The sequence below is a fragment of the Choloepus didactylus genome, chromosome 9, assembly GCF_015220235.1.
Source record: "Choloepus didactylus isolate mChoDid1 chromosome 9, mChoDid1.pri, whole genome shotgun sequence".
NCBI lineage: Eukaryota > Metazoa > Chordata > Mammalia > Pilosa > Megalonychidae > Choloepus > Choloepus didactylus.
This window is the reverse complement of record NC_051315.1, coordinates 12,580,448-12,603,695: the sequence shown is the minus strand read 5'-3', so window position 1 is coordinate 12,603,695 and position 23,248 is coordinate 12,580,448. Positions and strand designations below refer to the sequence as shown.

Below are 23,248 nucleotides of genomic sequence, written 5' to 3'. Positions count from 1 at the left end.
GTAAGCCTTTAACTTAATAGCTACAGCACTCTTCTGGAAACAAGCAAGCAAGCAAAAATCCTGATAAGCATGCTACATCATGTCCACAAAACCAATGAAAAAATCTCAGGAGAAACAATCCTGGAAAATTTCATTTTGCTATATTATTAGTAATAACTACTCCAAGTTTAAAATAGAGGCTTCAGAGTTAGATCGTTGAATAAAACTATATTAAAAATATGGTACTTTATATAATCGGGCAGGAAATATTGTAAAAGCAGTGATGGAGAACAACTAGAGTGGGTCTAGGAGACTGACCCATCTGACACATGCAGAGAAGCATCTGGGAAGCGGTGTGAGGAGGCTAATTTACGAGGTGAAAATCTGAGCGTGGCAATCCTTACCCCAATGTGATACAAGCTTCCCGCACTACCTGAGACCGCAGATCCTTAGCAGATAGTTTAAAGGCTCCATCCAAGAGACGCAAATGTTGAAAGAAGTTATCATACTCAGCAGCACCAGCCAAAAGTAAAGATCGAATCTTTTTTAGCTGATGGGTTAGAGAACACAAGAGACAGACAAAATAATGCTTCAAATAGAATATACTGAACAATGGATGCCATCACACAGGAGAGCTCAACATCCAAGTTCAAATGATATAGAAATAGCTTTACACAAAAGAATCAAATATTAGCTAATACACTGAACTGATCTACATACCACAAATAAAATCAAATAATTTTTTAAAATGCAGTATCTGTGAGAAATACAATTCTACAAAATGTTTTTAATTGGTAACATTTTAGTATATTTACAGTCTTTAATACTAACGATAAAGTTAACTAACATCTTCATTGCGGCTTGTTAAAGACCCCTCCCCAACCTCCCATTTCCCCACCCAATGCCAACTGCCATTTTTTTTACTCAGAGAAGAAGCAATCCTACTATCTCTATATATTAATCTCTACTGCATCATTATTAAAAGGCTAATATAAATTTAAAATATAATACAAAAGCAATTCCACCACCTGTTCTTGCCAGCCAACCAATGTAACACAGCTTTCCTCCACTAAGGCACCCCTAACTTTAATGTTCAGTCCACTTACTCTCATTAATTCACTTTTTAAAAATAGAGGACACACAACTCTCTAGCAAGTGATATGAAGAAAGAAAGAAATACGGAAAAATGCCAATAAAAAGACATTTTGCTGGCAAAACAATCACAAAATGAAATCTTTACTAGGGTGGGTGTGGAGGCTGTCATCAGACATTGCACAGTTAGGTCTCTTTTCAAAAAGTAGGCTATACATGAAGGTATGTAAGTTGGCATGTTTCAGAAAGAGAAACAGAAGTGAGGTACTCTACTTAAAAAGTAAAGCGTTAACAAGGTAATTTATATTTAAAATATCTACTATGTAAAATTCATTCAAGCTGTGCCCCTAATTTAATGGTAAAATATTTGGAATATTTAAATAAATCTAATGAAAATGCAATCATATGAAGGCAATGGCTTACAGCATTTACTCTTTGCTCCCAATCATGCTTGTCATCAGATAGTATTTCCCTAATTTTGTTTATGGATTCTTCAAGGTCTCGGCTGGAATAAATCTGTAAACAAAATTAATCTACAATCAACATCAGAAAATTTGCAGAGTAAACAAAGGTAATCTTTCAATTACATGAAGTAAAGATCATTTAGTAAGTATACTACAAGATATGATTTCATTTTTAAGACACATCTATGAGACAACATCTAGATAGGTTCCTCTCGGGATACATCTCCTTCCCGTTATGAATGTGTACTCACTGGATTTGCTGGCCATGTTGGCTAACCCTGTCTCAAACATAGCTTTACTATAAACTTAAGGGACAATTTCATGTGCAAAACGAGAGAGACACCCACTGGGAATGGTTGATGACAGATGAATCATTTATTACTCAGTGTTATTTGTAACACCACCTTCTACCTATTGACTCAAAATACTTCTATAAATCTACTTTCTGGTTTATTCCCACCACTTCTTCATGAGATGGTTAGAGGAAAAAAAAAATCAACCCAGCCTAAGTTAGGTTGGGAAGGTCAAGCTGCTAAGGATGAACCTGAGCCTGATTTATGTGCATATGGCGGCCACGCATTGGCACCCAGAGGTCCATGCAGACAGCAGGGCCCCGGGAGCCTTGGGCACGGCACTGGCAATCAGCTAAAGAAAGGCACGGTCAGCCCCGCCAGCAAACGGAGTCACTGAGGCACAAAGCAGGCAAAAATACATGATGGCATCCCAAATTTTATAATCCTCACTTCATCTGTAAGGTACTCAAGTACCAATGATATAAACTAAACTTTTTTTAACCATTTTCCCTACAGCTTTTCAGACACCAAAGTCCTTCAATTTTACAATTTTTTCTTTGTAAGAAAAACCCCTAAATAAGCATGCTGCTGTTTCTTTCATCTACCCAGATCACTTCTTCTATCTGACCTGCCTTACAAACTTAATACTAGAGCCAGTAACTTCTCTTCAGTTCTTACCGACTTTTGTTCTGCATTTCAACTATAAAAGGCTCCAGCTTCTTCCAGTCTGCACCAAAGATCTCCTCTAGTCTTGAGAGTTAAAATTTTCCAACCAAGGAAGGGACTTTGCAGATGCCATATTGGAAAAATGAAATTTGAAGAACAAATCATACTCAACTATTCTCACTCACCTGCACTACAGGTACGTCGTCAAATGCTTTTATAAAGTCCTCTTCATCAACAGCACCAGCTCCTTCTTTTGCAGCTATAAAAATTTTTTTTTAATTAAACAATGTGTAACACACAATGTATGAAACATATATTGGAGAAGATTGCATATACACAATCAAAATTACATTTTGGAAGATTTACAACTATTTCTGTAAAAGCCTTATTAAAAATTTAGAGCATCTTGAAATTGACAAAGCTACTAACTTTTAATATCAAATACATATAGTAATTTTATAATGTTATGTTTGTTAGTATAAAGTCATTTAGAGTGACTATTTGCTTTAGCAGGGACTGGCTGGGTTTTAAAGGACTTGTACTGTTTAATATACAAATCTTTTGAAAGATTAATTTACAAATACAACAAAATTTAATTCTTCAGGGTATAAATAAGATTACGCTATTGTTGGGAATTTAGCATAACAAATTTGTGAAATATTCAAAAAAGTTCTAAAGAATTTAACAGTTTAGAACATTTCAACTTTATGCTAGTCATAAAATATTTCCATTTATTTAAACTCATAGCTGTGTCAGTTTTTTCATTTATGGAGAACAGCACTGGTTTCAAAATTCTCCCTAAAACTTGCCTACTAAGTGAGTACTCCAAGACGCTTTGTGCGCTTACAAGTTAATCACTGTAGGAATCTACTTACATGAAAAATCTAGAATAGGAAAATCCTTAGAAACAGAGCAGATTGGTGGCTGCCAGGAGCTGGAGTGGGGGGCAAATGGGGAGGTACAGGGTTTTCTTTAAAGGCGATGAAAATGTTTTAGAACTAGACAAAAGTGGTTGAACAGCTTTGTGAATGTACTAAAGGCTAATGAACTGTTCACTTTAAAATGTTAATTTTATGTTATAGGAATGTCATCTCATTTTTCAAAAACGTAAACATATAAAACGAAGGTGGAGGATAAAAAATAAAAAATAAGTCAGTTGTCACCTTTTGGGAGAAAAGTTATTTTTCTAAATGAGTGCCATCCATGAAAACCAGGTGACATTTTATGAGATTCTGTATCATAATAATGACTCCAAAGTTGGTATCTATGCTCTTATTCAGTGTAACCCCCATTCGTGATTTACGCTGACTTGTCTATTCATGATTTAGGGTTAGATGATTGTCTGAATCATGCCGAACTCATGATTTATGCCAAATGGCTGCTTTTCCAACAGCTTCTTGCCAGATATGCTATCTGGTGTTTGGGACCCTGATGGGCCACCTACCCAGAAAAGGGCTGACAGGCAATTCCCTATAGCAGTATGCATGTGGTATCACTCCTGACGAAGATAGCTCACAGAGCACACACAGGCTAACTTTAAACTGACACAACAAACACAGATCCTGTGCTTTGTGTCTGTCCCACTGAGCTCCTCTCTGTGAGGCACCCCACCACCCACACAGAACAGACAGACCTGAGCTGAAGAATTAGAAGGATTCAGCAAGAACATTGGTGACCACAGTGCTATACAAATGGAAAAAGAATGAGAGCATGGATGAAGGGGAAGACAGGGCTGATCCCTCTGGCATAGTGTACACAGCTGGGGCTTTTGGAAGGGGTGTGGGTGAGGGGTTAGAAGGAAAAGAAGAGGTCTGTGCAGAAATTTTCTAAGCTTCTTTATGGTCTGAAACCACCCAAGCATACATCAAAAGGAAAGATTAGAAAGAACTAGTTAAGAACAGCAAACAAAAGATACAAGGCAAAGCTTTTCCTTCTGCTAGCCCTGATGTCAACTTTGCTTTCTGCTGTCATTCCAGTTCCTTTCTCCCAGGCAGAGTCGCTGGCAGGACCCAGCCCATCAAGATTCAGAATTCACGAAAGGCCATCAGAGGGCATTCTAATGCTAACCCTTCCTTCCAGCTTTTACTTGGTCAGTCCAGAATGCTCCCCAGCTCAAAAGTCCAAACTAACAGTAAGTATGATTCTAAAAGCAGTGGCTACGTGATTTTTTTTTCCTGAGATAAAAGGTAAGCAATTTGCATATTAAATGGAAAATGTGACGATAAAATGACCACAAATATAAGTTACATATAGCCTGGAATCATGCTGTGTAGATTTGGGGCAGGGAACAGAGAAGAAGGGACATTATGAATGAAATCTTTATAAATTAATCTTCAAAGCCTCATGGAGCTGAGGTAAATGGTACTTCACCATCCCCTACCATTTATTTAATTCTACATCCACACTGGTCTCCTAAGCAACCATCCTATTTGTAGAAACAAAACACATTTAAAGACAGAAGGTACATTTTGATTTCTGGATATGCTGTCTTCATAAACAGAAATTGGTTGAAAAGTCCCACAGTAGTTCCAGATATTGCTGGATTCGGACAATCAAATGATACCATCCCTCTTTTCCTCTCTGAGCTCTGCTTTCCTCCCTCCTGGCTTTTCTCTATATACAGGCTCTGCCTTACCAGAATGTGGCACCACTCAACCCAGCAGCTCAGATGTGCATCCAACCAGCTTATCAGCATCAACAGCACACCACTGATTTAATTAAAGATTAGCCAGCAGATAGATACTGCCAACGGGGACTACTTCATTTCTGAAGGACAGAAGAAAGCAAGTACCTTGCACCTTTGGTTTTAAAAGCCAGCACTGAAAAGCTGGTGACCCGGAACATCCCCCAGGACTCGGGCTCACCTGAAGACTTGGATCCAAGAGTAGATGATCCAAGCCGGCGGGTGGTCCCCATTCCAACATTTCTCCGAGAGCTTGGTGGAGCCTTGGATGATGTAGAACTGGCAGAGGAAGGCCTATTACCATCCACAGAATCTTCATCATCAAAATTTTTATCTGAAGTATAAGCACAGAAATCATTATTTAAAACAAATTTAATAAAGGGGACTTTTTTACTGGACCTTAGAACAGCTGGCCCTAGACCTGAACTAGTTTGTCTGCTCTATTAGAAACAGCAGGGCCTGCCTACAGTCTGCGAAGGCCTCAGGTAAGTGTGGAGTCAGTTGCAAAGATCACGGGCTACCAAATATCTAGAATCCCCTCCCATCCCAATTTTGGAACATACAGAAAATAAAAAAAAGAAAATATCTCATAAAACACGCCCTAGAAACCATGACTTTTATCACTTTGGCATACTTCTGACTATTCTTTCATGTATTTAAAAAAATAGTTAAAATAAGCCTAAATATCATTTTTGAGTACCAAATTTCAAACACCATTTTAACAGTACTTTGTATTATGAAAATGCCACAACTGAAACACTTATAATGTCAGATATTTAGTGTGTTTCTGATGCCTTACTATTATAAATAATATTGCATCCAAAACCTTCCTACATAAATCTTTGTTTGAATTTCTAGCAGTTTTAAGAATAAATCCCTAAACACTATATTACTGGGTCAAAAAATAGAAAAATAGAAATTTCTATTTCTTCAGAAAGGTCATATACATGTATACTTCTCCTGGCAGTTCTAAGATGTGCCGTCTTACTACACCCTCATCAGCACTGAATATTATATTTTTAAACTTGGACCAATTTGATAAGCAAAAAAAAGTTCTACTTCTTCCTCCAGGTTGCACTTCTTTGGTGAGATTGAACATTTTTTCAAAAGTTTATTAACGTCAAAATTTTCTAAGCATCACTTAATCATTCCTCAAGTTGGATTTAAAATTAAAAAGAAAAAAATCTTTAGGTTTTTAAAAAAAATCAACATATTTATAAAGAACATTTTGATGGTGCAAAATGAAAGCTCTAGCTCACTGAAGAGAGTACCACGGGCTTCTGAAGCAAGTGTGAGTCAAGCAGAAGGCTGAACAAAGAACCTAATTAAAAACAAAAACACAAACTAACACCTGAAGCTGGCAATATTCATGATTTCTCACAAAAAGCACCAGATCTTTACTGATAGGTCGCAATTAACCAAAAAACAGACACAAAAAGCATCCTCTTCTTCTTGATCTAGTTACTTCCTAGCTAAACTGTAACAGCTAAATCTTCTGTCTATTCATGACCCAACGGCCCTTTAAAACCCATTTCAGTTGTATGGTTTTTCAAATTCAACATTAATGGTGGGAAACACATCCTTAACAATGCATATATCCCACGGGTGGTGGGGTGTTTGCTTCATGAGCTCCAGCAGGCAGAGCAACCCTTGAGGCTCCAGGACTCTGCACCTGCGCCCGCAGGATTGTTGGGTTGAGTTGCCTTTCCACTGAGACGGCAGCCCCGTCCATGAAGGAAGGCAGGCTCGCTGGGGAGCCTGGTGTAAGAACCGGAAGTGTTCAGACAAGAGCACAGAGGACATTTCTCACTGCAAGTAGTTATGAAGCTCATCTGAATCGAGGTGTCCCCAACAGTGGGCAGCATATTTTGATAAGAGAAACTTTAAATACAAAGGAAAATTTGAAGCAGGACAATTCCAACCTTCAAAAACAACTCCAGAAAACTAGGCTGTTCCTGAACTTTTTGAAAAGTCTGGAATCATTCTTTTTGGACATTCAAAAATGCTCCATTGACTATGGGTCAATAGTAATTTGAACCATGGTAAACATCAATACTTGTTTCATATATACAACTCTTAACTACAATGACCAAATGACAGAGGATTCCGCCATTCAAACTATGAAGAACTGAAATAAAATGGTATGAAATATCCTTAGTATTTAGTTAGAAATTTATTATATTTTAAGGAAAAGAAAATTTAAGCCTCTTATTTAAAAAAATGCACATTTCCCTATGCAAATTAGCTTCCTTCAGCAGTCCTTTAAATTTCCTGGACCGCCTTATCATGCCATGCTCTTTCACAGATGATGATTCTTTCCTTTCCCCATCAATTTCTTATTGACTCCATGTTCCATGTTCTTTTAGCATAGACTTCCCAAATATATGCAGAAAATGATTCTTCAACTCCAGAGCTCATTCATAAAGCCTTTCCCAAGAGCAAAATTTATGTCTAATATAGAAGACCAGAACTACCCAAAGGAGAGGTCAACCACCGAGCAGGGCCAGCCGGGGCTGTGACAGGACTGCTCTCGGCCTATCTGTCCTCTGGGAAGCTCCAACAGGAACACCTGAACCAGTCATCATTGTGCCATGTTGAATAACTGTCATCATTATTCCGCTCGAAACAATAACAGTTCCAGTGAGAAAGGTGAAACACGAATGGAGTAAATGACGTTACTATGCTCCACTCCAAAATTAATGAAAATTACATATAACTGGTTTAGCCTCCTAACATGCAGACACGCTATTTAGAACTGTATTCAGAATCATCAGTCATTATGAAAATGCAATCAAACCCACAATGAGTTACCACTTCATACCCACCAGAATAGCTGTAATCCAAAATCAAAAACAAAAAAAAGTTGGCAAAGATTCAAGGAAGTGGAGCTATAGGAACCCTCGTATTTTGCTAGTAGGGATGTAAAATGGTGCGGCCACTGTAGAAAACAGTTTGGCGATTCCTCAGAAAATTGTATACAATTACCATATGACCTGGTAATGCTTCTTCTAGGTATATACCCAAAAGAACTGAAAGTAGGGACTCAAATAGATATTTGCACACTGATGTTCACAGCACATTACTGACAACAGCCAAAAGATGGAAGAAAATCCAAGTGTCCATCAGCAGATGAATGGATTAAAAAAATGAGGTATCTACACACAATGGAATATTATGCAGCTGATAAAAGGAATGAAGTTCTGACACATGCAACAACATAGGTGAACCTTGAAGACAAAGATGAAATAAGGGAAATAAGCCAGATATTCTGTATGGATATTGTATGATTTCACTTTCATAAAATAACAATATGCACATTCATAGAGACAGAGTAGATTACCGATTACCAGGGGCAGCAAGAAGGTGAGTGAGGAGTTACTCCTCACTGGGTACAGAGTTTCAGTATGGAGTGATGGAAAAGGTTTGGTAATGGATGGTGGCAATGGTAGCACAACACTGTGAATGCAATTAACACCAATGAACTGTATACTTGAAAGTGGTTAAAATGGGAAAGTTTACGTTGAACATATATTACCAGAATAAAAACTTTAAAAAACTTATTCAGTTATTTAAAACTATTTTTAATGGACCAATTCCAATGGAATTGCTGGGATTCCTGCTTCCAGCAATGATGGAACAGCAAGGAAGAGACTTGCTGGAAGTTACAGAGCAGAGTTTTTTTTGTCTTTTTTTTTTTTTTTTTTTTTTGCCCCCATTTTTCCACTCATCCATCCATACACTGGACAAAGGGGAGTGTGGTCCATATGGCTTTCCCAATCATATTGGCACCCCTTATAAGCTATATTTTTATACAATCATCTTCAAGATTTATGGGTTCTGGGTTGTAGTTTGATAGTTTCAGGTATTTACTGCTAGCTAGTCCAATTCATTAGAACCTAAAAAGGGTTGTCTATACTGTGCATAAGAGTGCCCACCAGAGTGACCTCTTGGCTCCTTTTGGAATCTCTCAGCCACTGAAGCTTATTTCACTTCCTTTTACATCCCCCTTCTGGTAAAGAAGATGTTCTCCATCCCATGATGCTGGGTCTAGATTCATCCCCAGGAGTCATATTCCACATTGCCAGGGAGATTCATTCCCCTGGGTATCAGATCCCACGTAGAGGCGAGGGCAGTGATTTCACCTGCCAAGTTGGCTTAGCTAAAGAGAGGGCCACATCCGAGCAACAAAGAGGTATTCGGGAGGAGGCTCTTAGAGAGCACAATTATAGGGAGGCCTAGTCTCTCCTTCAGAGCAGAGTCTCTGAAAAGAGGATACTACACAAAAAAGCTCCCGAAATATGCTAAGTTCAAAGCCATGCACATGTGGAGTGAAACTGCACAAGGCTGAGCATAAAAAGACCAGAAAGCTGTAAAGTGAGTAATTCCTCAAGTTTACCCAATGTAGGAGATGTTTGAGAACCAATCAACCAGAGTAGAGTTCTTACTCACTCACTAGAGGCATTCAGTGGAGAGACCTCAGAGCAGTGGGGCTGGACAAATTCTTGAGTGAAGGGTACGCTAAACCTGCCTTAGCAAAGCTTTAAAACCAGCCTCAAGGGAATTAGATCTGCAAGTACCTTAAACTGCTTGCCAAAACAAAGCATAACATTCTTTAAAGGAATACAACAAAATCCAGAAACTCAAAAATGTAACATTCACAATACACAGCATCAAACAAAAGATTCCTCAACATGTTGAGAAGCTGGAAAATACGGCCCATATTCAGGAAGAAAATAAAAATTAGACAATAGTAACCCACTCAGAAATGAAAGAGATGATGGAATTATTATACAAGAACATTAAAACTGCTATTTTAAGTCTGTTCAACTATTCAAGGAAAACATGAGCATAATGAGGAAAAAAGAAGATAATAAAAAAGGACCAAATGGAATGTCTGCAGATAAAAAATATACAATATCTGAAATGAAAATTCCACTGCAAAAGGGATTAACAGATTAGACACTGCAGAATTTAAAAATAAAACACAGCAACAGAATTTACCCAAAATAAAGCAAAGAAAGACTGAAAAAATAAATGAAAGGAACAAGGCCTCAGAGACCTGTGGGATATCAAGCAGGAACAGACACATAATTAATTCGTACTCCAAGGAGAATGGTGGGGGAGGCGGGGCAAAAAAAATACAGGAAGTGACAGCCATAAGTTTACCAAATTTGACAAAAACTACAAACCCACAGATCCAAGAAGCTTAACAAATCCCAAAAGATGCACACAAAGAGAATTACACTGAGGCACATCATAACCAACTTACTTTAACCAATGAAAAGCAGCCAGAGGGAAAAAAATCAATGCAAACTAGAGACTATAGTTAACAGAAATGTTGTATTATGCTTCCTTTAATGTAACAAAGGCAATATACCAAAGTTAAATGCCTGTAAGAGAGGGATATAGGATTCTTGGCATTGGTGATGTTGTCTGACTTTCTTATTCCACTTCAGTTCAATTCTATCTTTCCTTTCGTTGCTTTGTAGCTGTCATTTTTTTTCTTTCTTTTTCTTTTTCGTGTCTCTACCTTCTTTGACTCTTCCTCCTTCTTTGTGGAAGAAACGGAGTTGTCCTTATATAGACAGTGGTGATGGTGGTGAATGCATAAATACGTGATTATACAGGGAACCATCGACTGTTTACTCAGGACAGAATGTATGGTGGGTGAACAAAACCGTCTTTAAAGAAAAAAAAAATGGGTTGATGAAGAAACCCTGAGGGCACTATATTGAGTGAAATAAGTCAGACACATAAGGACAAATATTGTATGGTCTCACTGATATGAACTAATATATAAACTCATAGACATGAAATGTAAGTTACCAGGACATAGAATGAGGCTAAAGAATGGGGAGTGGTTGCTTATTATGAGTAGAATGTTTAACTAGATTGAAACTAAGTGTTTGGAAATGGACAGAGGTGACAGGAGCACGTTGCTGTGAGAATAACTAACAGTGCTGAATGCTGTGTCAATGTGGTGCAAAGGGGAAGCTTAGAGTCACGTGTGTCACCAGAAGGAAAGGTAGAGGTTAAAAAATGGGAATGTATAAAACAGTGAATCTTGTGGTGGACAATATCCATGATTAACTGTACAAATATCAGAAATCTCTTTCATGAACTAGAACAAATGTATGACACTATAACTAGAAGTTAATAATAGAGGGGCATATAGGAAAAAATATATGCCTATTGCAAACTATATACTACAGTTTTAGTATTTTAAAATTCTTTAATCAACAGTAATAAATATACTATACCAAAACTATGAGTCAATAATGGAGGGGAGGTGGTTAGGCATATGGGAGGATTTGAGTTTCCTTTTTTGTTTTTATTTCTTCTCCGGAGTAATGAAAGTGTTCTAAAAATTGAAAAAAAAATTGTGGTGATGGATGCACAGTTATATGATGGTACCATGGGCAATTGATTGTGCACTTTGGATGACTGTATGGTACGTGAACAATCTCAATAAAATTGAATTTTTAAATCCTGTACACAGTATTTGAGTGAAGTACGCCAGAAATAAAGGCAAACACTATAATCCCTCACCAATATGGACTAACTACAATGTGTAAACTCAGAATTGAATCTTAGAACATAGCCTAACATGGACATGATTATTGTAATAGTCCCTAGATTGTAAGCTCTTACAGCAGTCAACTCTATTCCTGAATTGTAATGCCTACCTCTAAACTTTGAGATGCTGATCCCTTAGTGTATAACCTGATTCGTCTCTGGAACAATGCGTATCTCTGAGACACCTGAAACTCAGAGCTAGAGCCCGGCAGATATGAATGTCAGTATTAGTACATATAGCAACTGTTAAAAAAACAAAGCTGAAAAAGAGCCCAGATTTCAATTAGTGATATGAATGAAGCAGATCTGGTTAAGACTAGGGCAAACCAGGCCAAAGGGTAAAGGATGAAACTGACTGTGTTTTAAAACTTCAACTTCCATGTGAGACCAAGGGAAGAGATGCCTATTTGGTGCAGGAGCTATATTTTCTAAACAGCATAACTCGACAGTCAGTTTGTTCAAACACCACAATTACGTGGAACTTTGAATAGGAAGTGAGATATGGTAGGTTAGTATAGGTTAGAGTGAAATAGTGACACATCCCAAAGTAATTTGGGCAGAGAATAAAAAATATATTTACAGCCTCCCCCCCATCCCCACCCTGAGGAGCTGGGGGAAGGGGCAGAAGTGTTGGACTTCCTCACTTGGACTGGTGTTGATGTTGTCACAAACACTGGGACTGGCGGTTTGATGTGCTGAGCCCTCAGTCGTGGGACTTGCCCTTATGAAGCTCGTTACTGCAAAGGAGAGGCTAAACTTGCTTATAATTGTGCCTAAGAGTCTCCCCCTGAGTGCCCCTTTGTTGATCAGATGTGGCCCCTCTCTCTCTCTCTCTGGCTGAGCCATCTCGGCAGGTGAACTCACTGCCCTCCCCCCTATGTGGGACCCAACTCCCAGGGGTGTAAACCTCCCTGGCAACACAGGATATGACTCCCGGGGATGAATCTGGATCCGGCATCGTGAGACCATCTTCTTGACCAAAAGAGAGATGCGAAATGAAACAAAATAAAGCTTCAGTGGCTGAGAGATTTCAAATGGAGTCGAGAGGTCACTCTGGTGGACATTCTTATGCACTACATAGATAACACCTCTTAGGTTTTAATGTATTGGAATAGCTAGAAGTAAATACCTGAAACTACCAAACTCCAACCCAGTAGTCTGGACTCCTGAAGACGATTATATAAAATGTAGATTACAAGGAGTGACAGTGCGATTGTGAAAACCTTGTGGATAACACTCCCTTTATAGTGTATGGATGGATGAGTAGAAAAATGGGGATAAAAACTAAATGACAAATAGGTGGGATGGAGGGATGGTCTGGGTGTTCTTTTTTCACTTTTATTTTTTATTCTTATTCTGATTCTTTCTGATGTAAGGAAAATGTTCAGAAATAGATTGTGGTGATGAATGCATAACTATATGATCGTACTGTGAAGCTGACTGTATACCATGGATGACTGTATGGTATGTGAATATATTTCAATAAAACTGAATTTAAAAAAAAAAAATAGGAATCAATCAGGAGAGCAGAATGATTTCTGGGCAATAGTCAAGACAAACTTTTGTTGCATAACTGGTATTAGCAGCATTATACAAGCTCACACATGGTACTTTAAAATAATATGGGAAGTAGTGTGGCGTGAGCCTTAGGTTCTTCTTAAGAAATGATATATAAGTCAAACTGAGCAACAATTATTTCTAGAAGTATGATTTTAAAAATTGTATGAAATTCAGATGGATTGCATGGTGTGCGAATATATAGCAATAAAAATGCCTTAAAAATAAATAAAACAAAATTGTGTTAAATACATAAAGAAAAAAAAAGAATGAAGGCAATCTCTAATTAAACTCACTATCCTCCCCGCTGCGTGGGACAGGACTCCCAGTGGTGTAGGTCTCCCTTGGCAATGAGGGACAGGACTCCTGGGGATGAGCCTGGACCCGGAACTGTAGGACTGACAGTGCCTTCTTGACCAAAAGGGGGAAAGAAATAGAACAGTGGCTAAGACATTTCAAACAGTGTCGAGAGGCTATTTCTGAGGTTACTCTTATGCATTATGGTGACATTCCTTTTTAGTTTCAAGTGTATTAGTATAGATAGAAGAAAATACCTGAAATTGTTGAATTAATTCAGCAACCTTGATTCTTGATGATGACTGCATAACTATATAGCTTTCATGGGGTGACCGTTTGATTGTGAAAACCTTGTGACTGACGCTCCCTTTATTATATTACTAATCTGCCCATACAATGGATAAAGACAAAAAAGTTAAAAAAATAATGGGGGTGGGGCAGAGTATGGGATGTTTTGGGTGTTCTTTTTTAATCCCTTTTTTTTGGAATAATGAAAATTTTCTAAAATTGATTGTGGTGATTAATGCACAGCTACGTGGTGATACTGTGAGCCACTGACTGTATTCCTTGGATTGACTGTATGGTGTGTGAATATATCTCAATAAAATTGAATTAAAAAAAGAATGAAGGCAAAATAAAAACTACTTCAGCCAGACAGACTTTGTCACCTACAAACCTGCCCAATAAGAAATATTAAAGGAAGATCTTCAGGCAAAATGAAAATACCAGATGGAAAACTGGGTATACATAAAGAAATGAAAAGCACTGGAACTAGTAAATATGTGGGTAAATGCAAGAGGATTTCTCTCATATTTTAATTTCTTTAAAAGACAACTGGCTGTTTAACACCAAAATGAAACCTAATTTCCTAAACAGTTTTTCTTTTTTATATATATATTCTTTTATTATGGACAGATAAGCTGGTGGCTGGAGAATTAGCCAGAACTGCAATTATTACATTTATCACTTAAGAAGCAACTTTTAAAAGACGAAGTAGCAAAGTGATTAGCATATGTTGCTGTACTAGACACCACACACAAAATACAGGGAGATAAAGCACAGAGAAGGCATGAAGAGAATGGAAGTGGTTCACAGTTTTGATCCTCAGAGGGCTTACATTTTTTACAGGTCACTTTAAAAAAAATAATATAAAGCCCTTACAGAGAACTGCAACATACCTCCCACCCCAAAACCCAGATCCATCAATTCTAACATTTTGTCACCTTTGCTGTATCATTCTATCAATCTACCTATTTATGTATCTATCAAGGCTTATGTTTTTAAAGGTTAATTATAATGTCCAAATTTACTGAGGATGTCACATGATGATGTACTGTAAATCAAACAGCACTGAGAAAGAACATCTTCCATCAGTGTGGTGGTTTGGAGTTGTACATACCCCATAAAAGCATGTTCTTAAACTTAATCCATTCCTGTGGGGTGAACCTATTGGTGGAACTGTCACTCCATCAAACCCAGAGGACAAAACAACAATCTACAGAAGACTCTCAGACCTTGAAATCTAATGGAGTTCGCCCTGCTGGGTTTCAGAAATGTCTGGGACCTGTGACTCCTGTTTTCCTTCCAATTTCTCCCTGTGGGAATGGGAATATCAATCCTACGCCTGTCCCTACATTGTATATTGGAAGCAGACAACTTGTTCTCTTGGTTTCACAAGTCCACAGGCAGAGGGAAACTGTGCCCCAGGACAGACCCCACTCATAACCCACTATGATGAGACTTTCTACTCACCATTGTTACTGAAATGACTTAAGGCTTTAGGGATGTTGAGATGGAATGAACGTATTTTGCATGCAGAAGGAACATATCTTTCGGCCGTCCAGAGGGTGGAGGGTAGTGGTGTAAAGCTGTAATGTACCCTAGAATACCATGTTCTTAAACCTAATCCATTCCTGTGGGTGTGAGCCCATTGTTAAGTAGGACCTTTTGATGAGGTTATTCAGTTCAAGCGTGGCCCACCTCAATCAGCACGGCTCTTAATCCTACTGCTGCAGTCCTTTGTTAGCATAATGAAATTCAGACATAAGAGAGAAAGCCACAGAGGGAACAGCCAGAAGCTGAACATCAATGGAACCAAAAAGGGAAGGGAGAGACCAGGAGACGCTGCCACGTGCCTTGCCATATGGCTAAGGACCAAGGATCTCTGGCAGCCAGCCCCATAACACCACAATCTTCAGAGATAAAGCATCACCTTGATGATGGCTTGATTCGGACTTTCTTTTAGCCTTAAACCCATGAGCCATTAAATTCCCATTGTTTAAGTCAAACCACTGCATGGTATTTGCTTGACCAGCCCAGGAAACTAAAACAATCAATAACTACATGGAAATGCTTCCAAAGAAAGGGAAGGGGGGTGGAGAAGCATACTGAGCACCCAATGCAGGGTTTTAAAAAATTAGCCCCACTTTAACTGCCCTTTTTCACTTTAATTATTATTCTTGTTAATTTTATGTGTGTGGTAATGAAGGTGTCAGGGATTGATTTTGGGGATAAATGCACAAGTATGTAATGGTACTGTGAACAATTGAATGTACGCTTTGTTTTATATGACAGCATGGTATGTGAATATATCTCAATAAAATGAATTAAAAAAAAAAAAAAGGGCAAGGAAGAAAGTGACCAATATGGAAGACAGACACAACAACACAAATACAACTGAAGTACCTGAAGAAGAAAAATAATACAATGGAACTAATACTTAAAACTATAATTGAAGAAAACGTTCAGAAATAAAACAAGATAATCACATACATATTGAAGAAACCTAATCACATACATATTGAAGAAACCTATTCATACCTGTTTCGAAGATCAAGGAGAAACAAAAATCCTCAAGGCCTCCAGGACAAAAGAATCAGACTGGCATCAGATTCTCAAAAATAACATACAAAGCAAAGCAACACTAGGGAACATTTTCAAGAAAGGCAAGGAAAGAAAGTGTGAACAAAAGATTTTATATACAATCAAGCCATCCTTCCAAGTATTAAGGTTCTAGAAACCTAGTTTTATACACAAAAGAACACAGAGAATCTTGTCCCTATGAACCCCTCCTGAAGAAGTGGCTGCGTTTCATTCAACCAAAAGATTACTGGACAACAAAACTGGCCCCTTTGTAGTCAACTGCTCACCATCACTCATCCGTTTTCTGTTACTACAGTTTTGTCTTTTCCAGGATGTCATATAAACGGATGTATATAGTTCAAAAAAAAAAAACAAAAAAAAAAAATAGCCCCCAAAGAGCCCCTTTCAGTCTTTTTTCTTACCCTTTGGAAATAAATCCAGCAAGCTTACTGGTATGATTTCCTAATTAGATTAGAAACAACTAATTCTAGGGAATAGCGAAAAGGAAGAAAACAAGAGGTAGGCATGGGGATGTTAATAAGAAATGACAGTTGATAACCCGGTAGCTAAATAGGAATGATAAAAGCAAATACAACTTGCTTAGAATGCAGTGACAGCCAGTGCAGGGGTCAAATCAGACCTGCCCACCTCACCAGCCCAGCAGCAGGTGCTCATGACAAGCACCCTGAGCCAGCAAGGAAAGGGAACAGTCTTTTCCACATGGTCTGTGTACTAACAAAGACAGTATTTCATAGATATTTTTATCTGAATTGGAAATTCAGGGAAACATAGGGAAAACAGTGTCTGTATTTTCCAGATTAACGGCTGAACACACAGTTTTAAACTCAGACGTAGAGTTCATGTTCCTGAAAAGGTGTCTGGAGACCGAAAAACAAATTGAGCACATTATCTGAAAATACAATACTGTCTTAAAAATTAATTCACCCGAATGTTCAAAAATTAATTTTGGTGATGAACACACAACTATATAATGGTACTGTGAACAACTGAATGTACGCTTTGTATGACTGCATGGTATGTGACTATATCTTAATAAAATTGAATTAAAAAAAAATTAGTTCACCCTACGTTTCCCAGCATTTTGGATGCCCAGTTATCAAAATCAAGTTAAAAAGGGGGTTTGGGCTTTCAGAAAAGTACCTAGTTCCAGGGAACTGGAGCATTCTCTGGTGTAGAAGACACCATTCCCCACGTGGACAAATAAGCTCTGTCTGCACCTGATCCACGGTTACAGTAGTTCCACAGCCAGGCCCGAATGAGGACACTCATGCCATTTTCTAACGTGTTTCAGTATCTCCCAACTAAATCAGTCCACACCAATCTCTACTATCCATTTAAATTCACATTTTCTTTAGCCTTTTCAGTTAAGCAGGCATCTGTCAGTATACAACTTCTTTTTCTAGAACTTTAAGGAAAAAACATGTGTGAAAAGGAGTATTTTTAACTATGCAAGCCGGTGCCATCACATCAATTAAAAATTTTTCACCACATGATTACATATGTTACGTGGGAGATGGTTTCACAGAAGGATAAGTTCTCCCTGAGCTCCAAGAAATGATTAATTCTATCCTTAGCCATAACAACCAAGTCTGTCATCCGAGGGCCACGTCGTCTCTCACCTGACTGGGGTGGAAGCTGAGGTGAAGGACTTGGCCAGTCTGCAGTTCCACCGGCTCTTTAATCCTTTACAAATCACCCGAGTTCCACCCCTTTTTATCCAGAAGCATGGGGATAAGACATTCAAAGGGGCTTCAATAAGTCCCTGCAGAGTAACACTGTAACTTTCATCCAGTGAGTTTCACCTCTCTTTTTCCAGAAGCACTGGGATAAGACATTCAAAGGGGCCTCAATAAGTCTCTGCAGAGTGACACTGTAATTTTCACCCAGCTCTCAGTCACCCCTCTCCTACCAATCCATTTAGCAGTCACAGTGAAGGGAAAAACCGCAGCAAGGTGGCATGCCAAAAAGGACTGCTGGTACAGAGAGATTTTAAAACACAGAGGAGCCAGAACCCTTGGAAAAAAACAAAAAGGCCAGACACGGTCACTGTGGACTTAAAGGCAAAGCAGCAGAATGCTAAAAGCTGCATGCATCGAAGGTGCTGTGGTCAAGACAGTGAGTGAGCAGAGGATGGGAATGACCAGGGCTGGAACCAGGAGGTCAGAACCTGCCCCTGTTCAGCCTCAACTGACTCAGATCCAGAAATCCCCAAGAAGCCCAGCAGTGTCACGGGTGCCTCAGAGGCGAACTTTAATCAGGCTGGATAGGGGGATATATAAAGCAATAAGCCACAGACAGATTTTATGGGTCAAAAATGACCAGAGGGACCATTATATAGTACTGTGACTACACATGTGGGGTCCAGGAGTGCAGTCGAGAGTCCTGTCAGTCTAAAGACAGACTTCAAGTCTGGTGTCTGGAACCAGGAGTTCTAAGCTTTGGGTTATACTATCCATTTAGAAAATGTTAAGACTCATCTCTGAGAACTGACAAATGTTACAGACACTAAGGAGTACCTATTCCAGTGTTTGCCTGCCAGAAAGAACAGACCCTAAACCACAGAGCTTCTCCTTCCCTCTCCTGAGGCAGGGTCTTTGCCTGGTGGAAGCCCAGTGCAGAGCAAAGGCCTCATTTTCTACAGCAAAGTCAATGCTCTGCTTCACAGCAGCAGGGTCACTTTGTGGAAGCTGATATTCCTCCCAGGCTTTCAGATTCCCACTTCCCATTACTGAAACCTCCTCCAAGGGAGTAAGAAACAGGGCAGCCTAGTAACGAGAATATAATTAGCATCTCCAAGAGGAGGCTGCATAGAGACATGATAAGCCCAAAGGCTGACTGGTTTTCAAAAATATCCCCCCCCCAAACTTGTCTTTCTAGGTCTTTCAGAGTTCTAAGCCTTTGCAAACGCCATCTCTCCTCTCATGCCATTTACTCCATCTCATGCCAGAACTATTTGTTTGCAGATCTGTTCTGTTTTTCTGTCCCTGGAGGAGGGACCATTTCATAGTCTTTTTGGTATTGCCAACACTAGAACAAAACCTAGGAGGAATTCAAATATTGAAATCTGGCAGTCCATATGAAGTAAGGCAAAATTTCTCAATGGATGCAAACTTTTCTTTAAATATTTTCCAAAACTTTTATTAACCTTTTTCAAATATATAATGTTTCATTAGATAATAAACTCAAACAAAGCTACCAAGACATCTGAAGGCAAATCAAAACACTAAGGCAATCACAATTCTAAATATTTTTAGGCTCCCTGATTTCCCCTCAAACCGAAATAACTTTACTCTTTTTTCCCTGAAAAAATACATGCCTGTCTTAAAATTGGTAATGAAGGTGTGGTAATGAAGGTGTCAGGGATTGATTTTGGTGATGAATGTACAACTAAGTAATGGTACTGTGAACAATCGAATGTACGATTTGTTTTGTATGACTGCGTGGTATGTGAATATATCTCAATAAAATGAATATATATAAAAAAAGTAAGCCCAAGTTGCCCTATAAACAGTCATCACCTTCTAAAATTAAACTGTTAACACTGCTGGATATGCATCTCTAGAACTTCATGCATTAATGCATATCAATTTTACAAAGTTATGCACACACAAAAACTGTTTTCTGCCCACTACCAATATTTAGTAAACGTTTTCCTATTTCAATATTAGTCTAAACCATTTTTATGAAATAATTTCCATAATATGTTTTTTTAAATTTGGTTTCATTGAGACATATTCACATACCATACAATCTTCCATGGTGTATAATCAACTATTCACAGTACCACCATATAGTCGTGCATTCATCACCCCAATCTATTTTTGAACGTTTTCCTTATACCAGAAAGAATCAGAATCAGAATAAAAAAATAAAAATAAAAAAGAACACTCAAGTCATCCCCCCCATCCCACCCTATTTTTCATTTAGTTTTTGTCCCCATTTTTCTACTCATCCATCCATACACTGGATAAAGGAAGTGTGATCCATAAGGCTTTCACAATCACACTGTCACCCCTTGTAAGCTACATTATTATACAATCGTCTTCAAGAGTCAAGACTACTGGGTTGCAGTTTGCTAGTTTCAGGTATTTACTGCTAGCTATTCCAATACATTAAAACCTAAAAAGTGTTATCTATATAGTATGTAAGAGTGTCCACCAGAGTGACCTCTCAACTCCATTTGAAATCTCTCAGCCACTGAAGCTTTATTTCTTTTAATTTCACATCCCTCTTTTGGTTAAGAAGATGTTCTCAATCCCACGATGCCAGGTCCAGATTCATCCCCGGGAGTCATATCCTACATTGCCAGGGAGATTTACACCCCTGGGAGTCAGGTCCCACTGGGGGGGGGGGGGGGCGGCGGGCAGTGAGATCACCTACCAAGGTGGCTTAGCTAGAGAGAGAGGCCACATCTGAGCAACAAAGAGGCACTCAGGGGAGACAGTCTAACCCATTTTTAAAAACTACCTACTATTACACTGTTCACATGTACGATATTTAATCAATCCCCTATTGATGGAAACTGAATTGCTTCCAAATTTTCAACCTGATAACACTGCTGCATTCAATATGTTCAAAAGCAGCAATAATTAATAAACACATAGTACATAACTGCATACCAGGTACTTTGCATATTGTCAGTGAATCCCCCTGGAAATCCTAAGGGGAAGAAGTATTATCACCCATTTTAAAGATGAGAAAACTTAAGGCATCCAGATACAATGTGCCCCAAATCACACGGCTAACAAGGAGGCAAGCAAAGCCAGGATTCAAACCCAGGCCTGTGTAACTAAAGAGCCTAGGCTCTAAATTACTACCTTAAGGGGCCCACTGCCCAAAGCAGGCAGTTCACATGAACTGGCCACTGACTACGTGCAGGGCAGTGTGCTAAGTGCTTCCTGTACATTATTTAACTCATAACTGTTGTTTGCTTATTTAAGGAAATTATTTACTTAAGGTAAGTTCTTAAACACAGAATCATAAATATCTCTTATAGACAGGAATGCAAAAATTCTCAACAAAATACTCATGAACCATATCCAGCAACAAAATACTCCATGACAGAGTCGGAGTTAACCCAGGAATCCAAAGTTGGTTTAACATCTAAAGATCAATGAATGTAATACATCATCTTAATATAATAAAAGACAAAAACTACATGCCCCTAGATGCCATTTTATATCCAAATACCTTCCATGCTTAAAAACCCCAACAAACAAGGTTTAGAAGGGAATTCCTCGACTTGATGAAAACCATCTACAAAAAAAAATCCAGTTAAATTGGTTAACATCCAGTTAAATTGGTTAACATCAAACTAGACATTTTCCCCCCAAGATCAGGAACAAGACAAGGATGTCCACTCTCACCTCTTCTATTCAAAAGTGTACACAGAATGGTTCTAGCCAGAACAATTGGGCAAGTAAAAGAAATACAAGGCATCCAGATTGGAAAGGAAGAAGTAAAACTACCAGTACTCACAGATGACATGATCTTGGATATAGAAAATTCTAAGGAATTCACTAAAAAAAGAGTATTAACTAATAAACAAGTTCAGCAAGGTTGCAGGCTACAATATCAACATATAAAAAGTAATTGTATTCCTATAAATCAGCTATGAATAATCCAAAAATGAAATTAATAATTAACAGAAACATCAAAAATAATAAAATACTTTGGAATAAATTTAACAAATGAAATGTTAAGACATGTACACTGAAAATTATAAAACTGTTGAAAGAAAATAAAGAAGACCTAAATAAAATGGAAGGACAGTCTATGTCCATGGATCAGAAGATTAAAAAATAAAAAAAAAAAAGTAAGTTACTCTGCTAATTATCCAAACTATATTTCTTGTCTGTCTATTCCCCCTAGCTTTTTATTTTAACCAAAGTTGGAACATAATTAAACAGAGAAGCACAAAAGTACAAGTGACACTATCTAAACTGGGTAAATAAAGGACTGATTTTCCTCAAAGTTTCTAAATTTCTTTCCCTGTCAAAATATGGGGTGTAGTGCACAGCTCTCCCCAAATCCAGTCAATATGGGCCAGCTGCTTAGCTCCCCTTTAAAAATGCTCTGTGAAAAACATCCTTCACTGTCCACATTCTGAAAAAAAACCCACATGCTTTTACAAAATTAAGAAACGCTTTTGTCAGAGCATGAGGGAGGTACAATTTTTCAACCTAGGAGGAAATGTTGGCATTTTTCACAGTGCAAAAATGGAAATGGCAAAATGGGGGCTACAAGGTTACTAGTGGCTGCTACTTCCCCCTTTTGGTGTCAGCTCTCAGTTATCCACCTCAGACAGCGGGAGCCTGAAACTCACTCAACACAGCTTTACAGTGAGTCCGCCAGCCAAGAGCTTGCAGCCAGAGGCTAGGCTGGCACTTTAAGGCTAACTCAACCATGACACCACCGGTACTTTATAGATAAAGCTAGAAGAGAGAAGCAGAGCAAAGTTTTTTTAGTTGTACTTATCTTTTAAAAAAGGAAGAAATTGGGGGAAGATAGGGAAGGGAATGCGACCAGAAACTAGAGAGGGAGACAAACAATAAGGAGGTCATGAAGTAAACCTCCACTGACACCTGTCCCTTGGAGGTTCACAGTCGGTAAGAGCCGAGGAGTGCCTTCTGCAGTTGCAGACCCAGGCCTAGGTGCTCTTTAGGTCTCAGGAAGAAAAAGTTCTGGCCTCTGCCCTATAGTACAGAGCAGGTCACAGTGAGCAGGCTCAAGACTGAGAAGCCCTGGGACGATCCCAG

General features: G+C 38.5%; 1 protein-coding gene across 29 annotated transcripts in view; it reads right to left on the bottom strand.

Annotated features, from left to right (window-relative positions):
• Positions 1 to 23,248, bottom strand: part of CLASP1 (cytoplasmic linker associated protein 1) — a 294,473-nt gene that overhangs the window by 119,753 nt on the left and 151,472 nt on the right. For all 29 annotated transcript variants that reach the window (XM_037849465.1, XM_037849473.1, XM_037849469.1 and 26 more), the window contains 4 exons: positions 5,359 to 5,511; positions 2,680 to 2,753; positions 1,495 to 1,587; positions 384 to 529 (listed from right to left, as the gene is read on the bottom strand). In XM_037849465.1, coding sequence (XP_037705393.1) covers positions 384 to 529; positions 1,495 to 1,587; positions 2,680 to 2,753; positions 5,359 to 5,511 — 466 coding nt within the window. The remainder of the gene's footprint in view (positions 1 to 383; positions 530 to 1,494; positions 1,588 to 2,679; positions 2,754 to 5,358; positions 5,512 to 23,248) is intronic.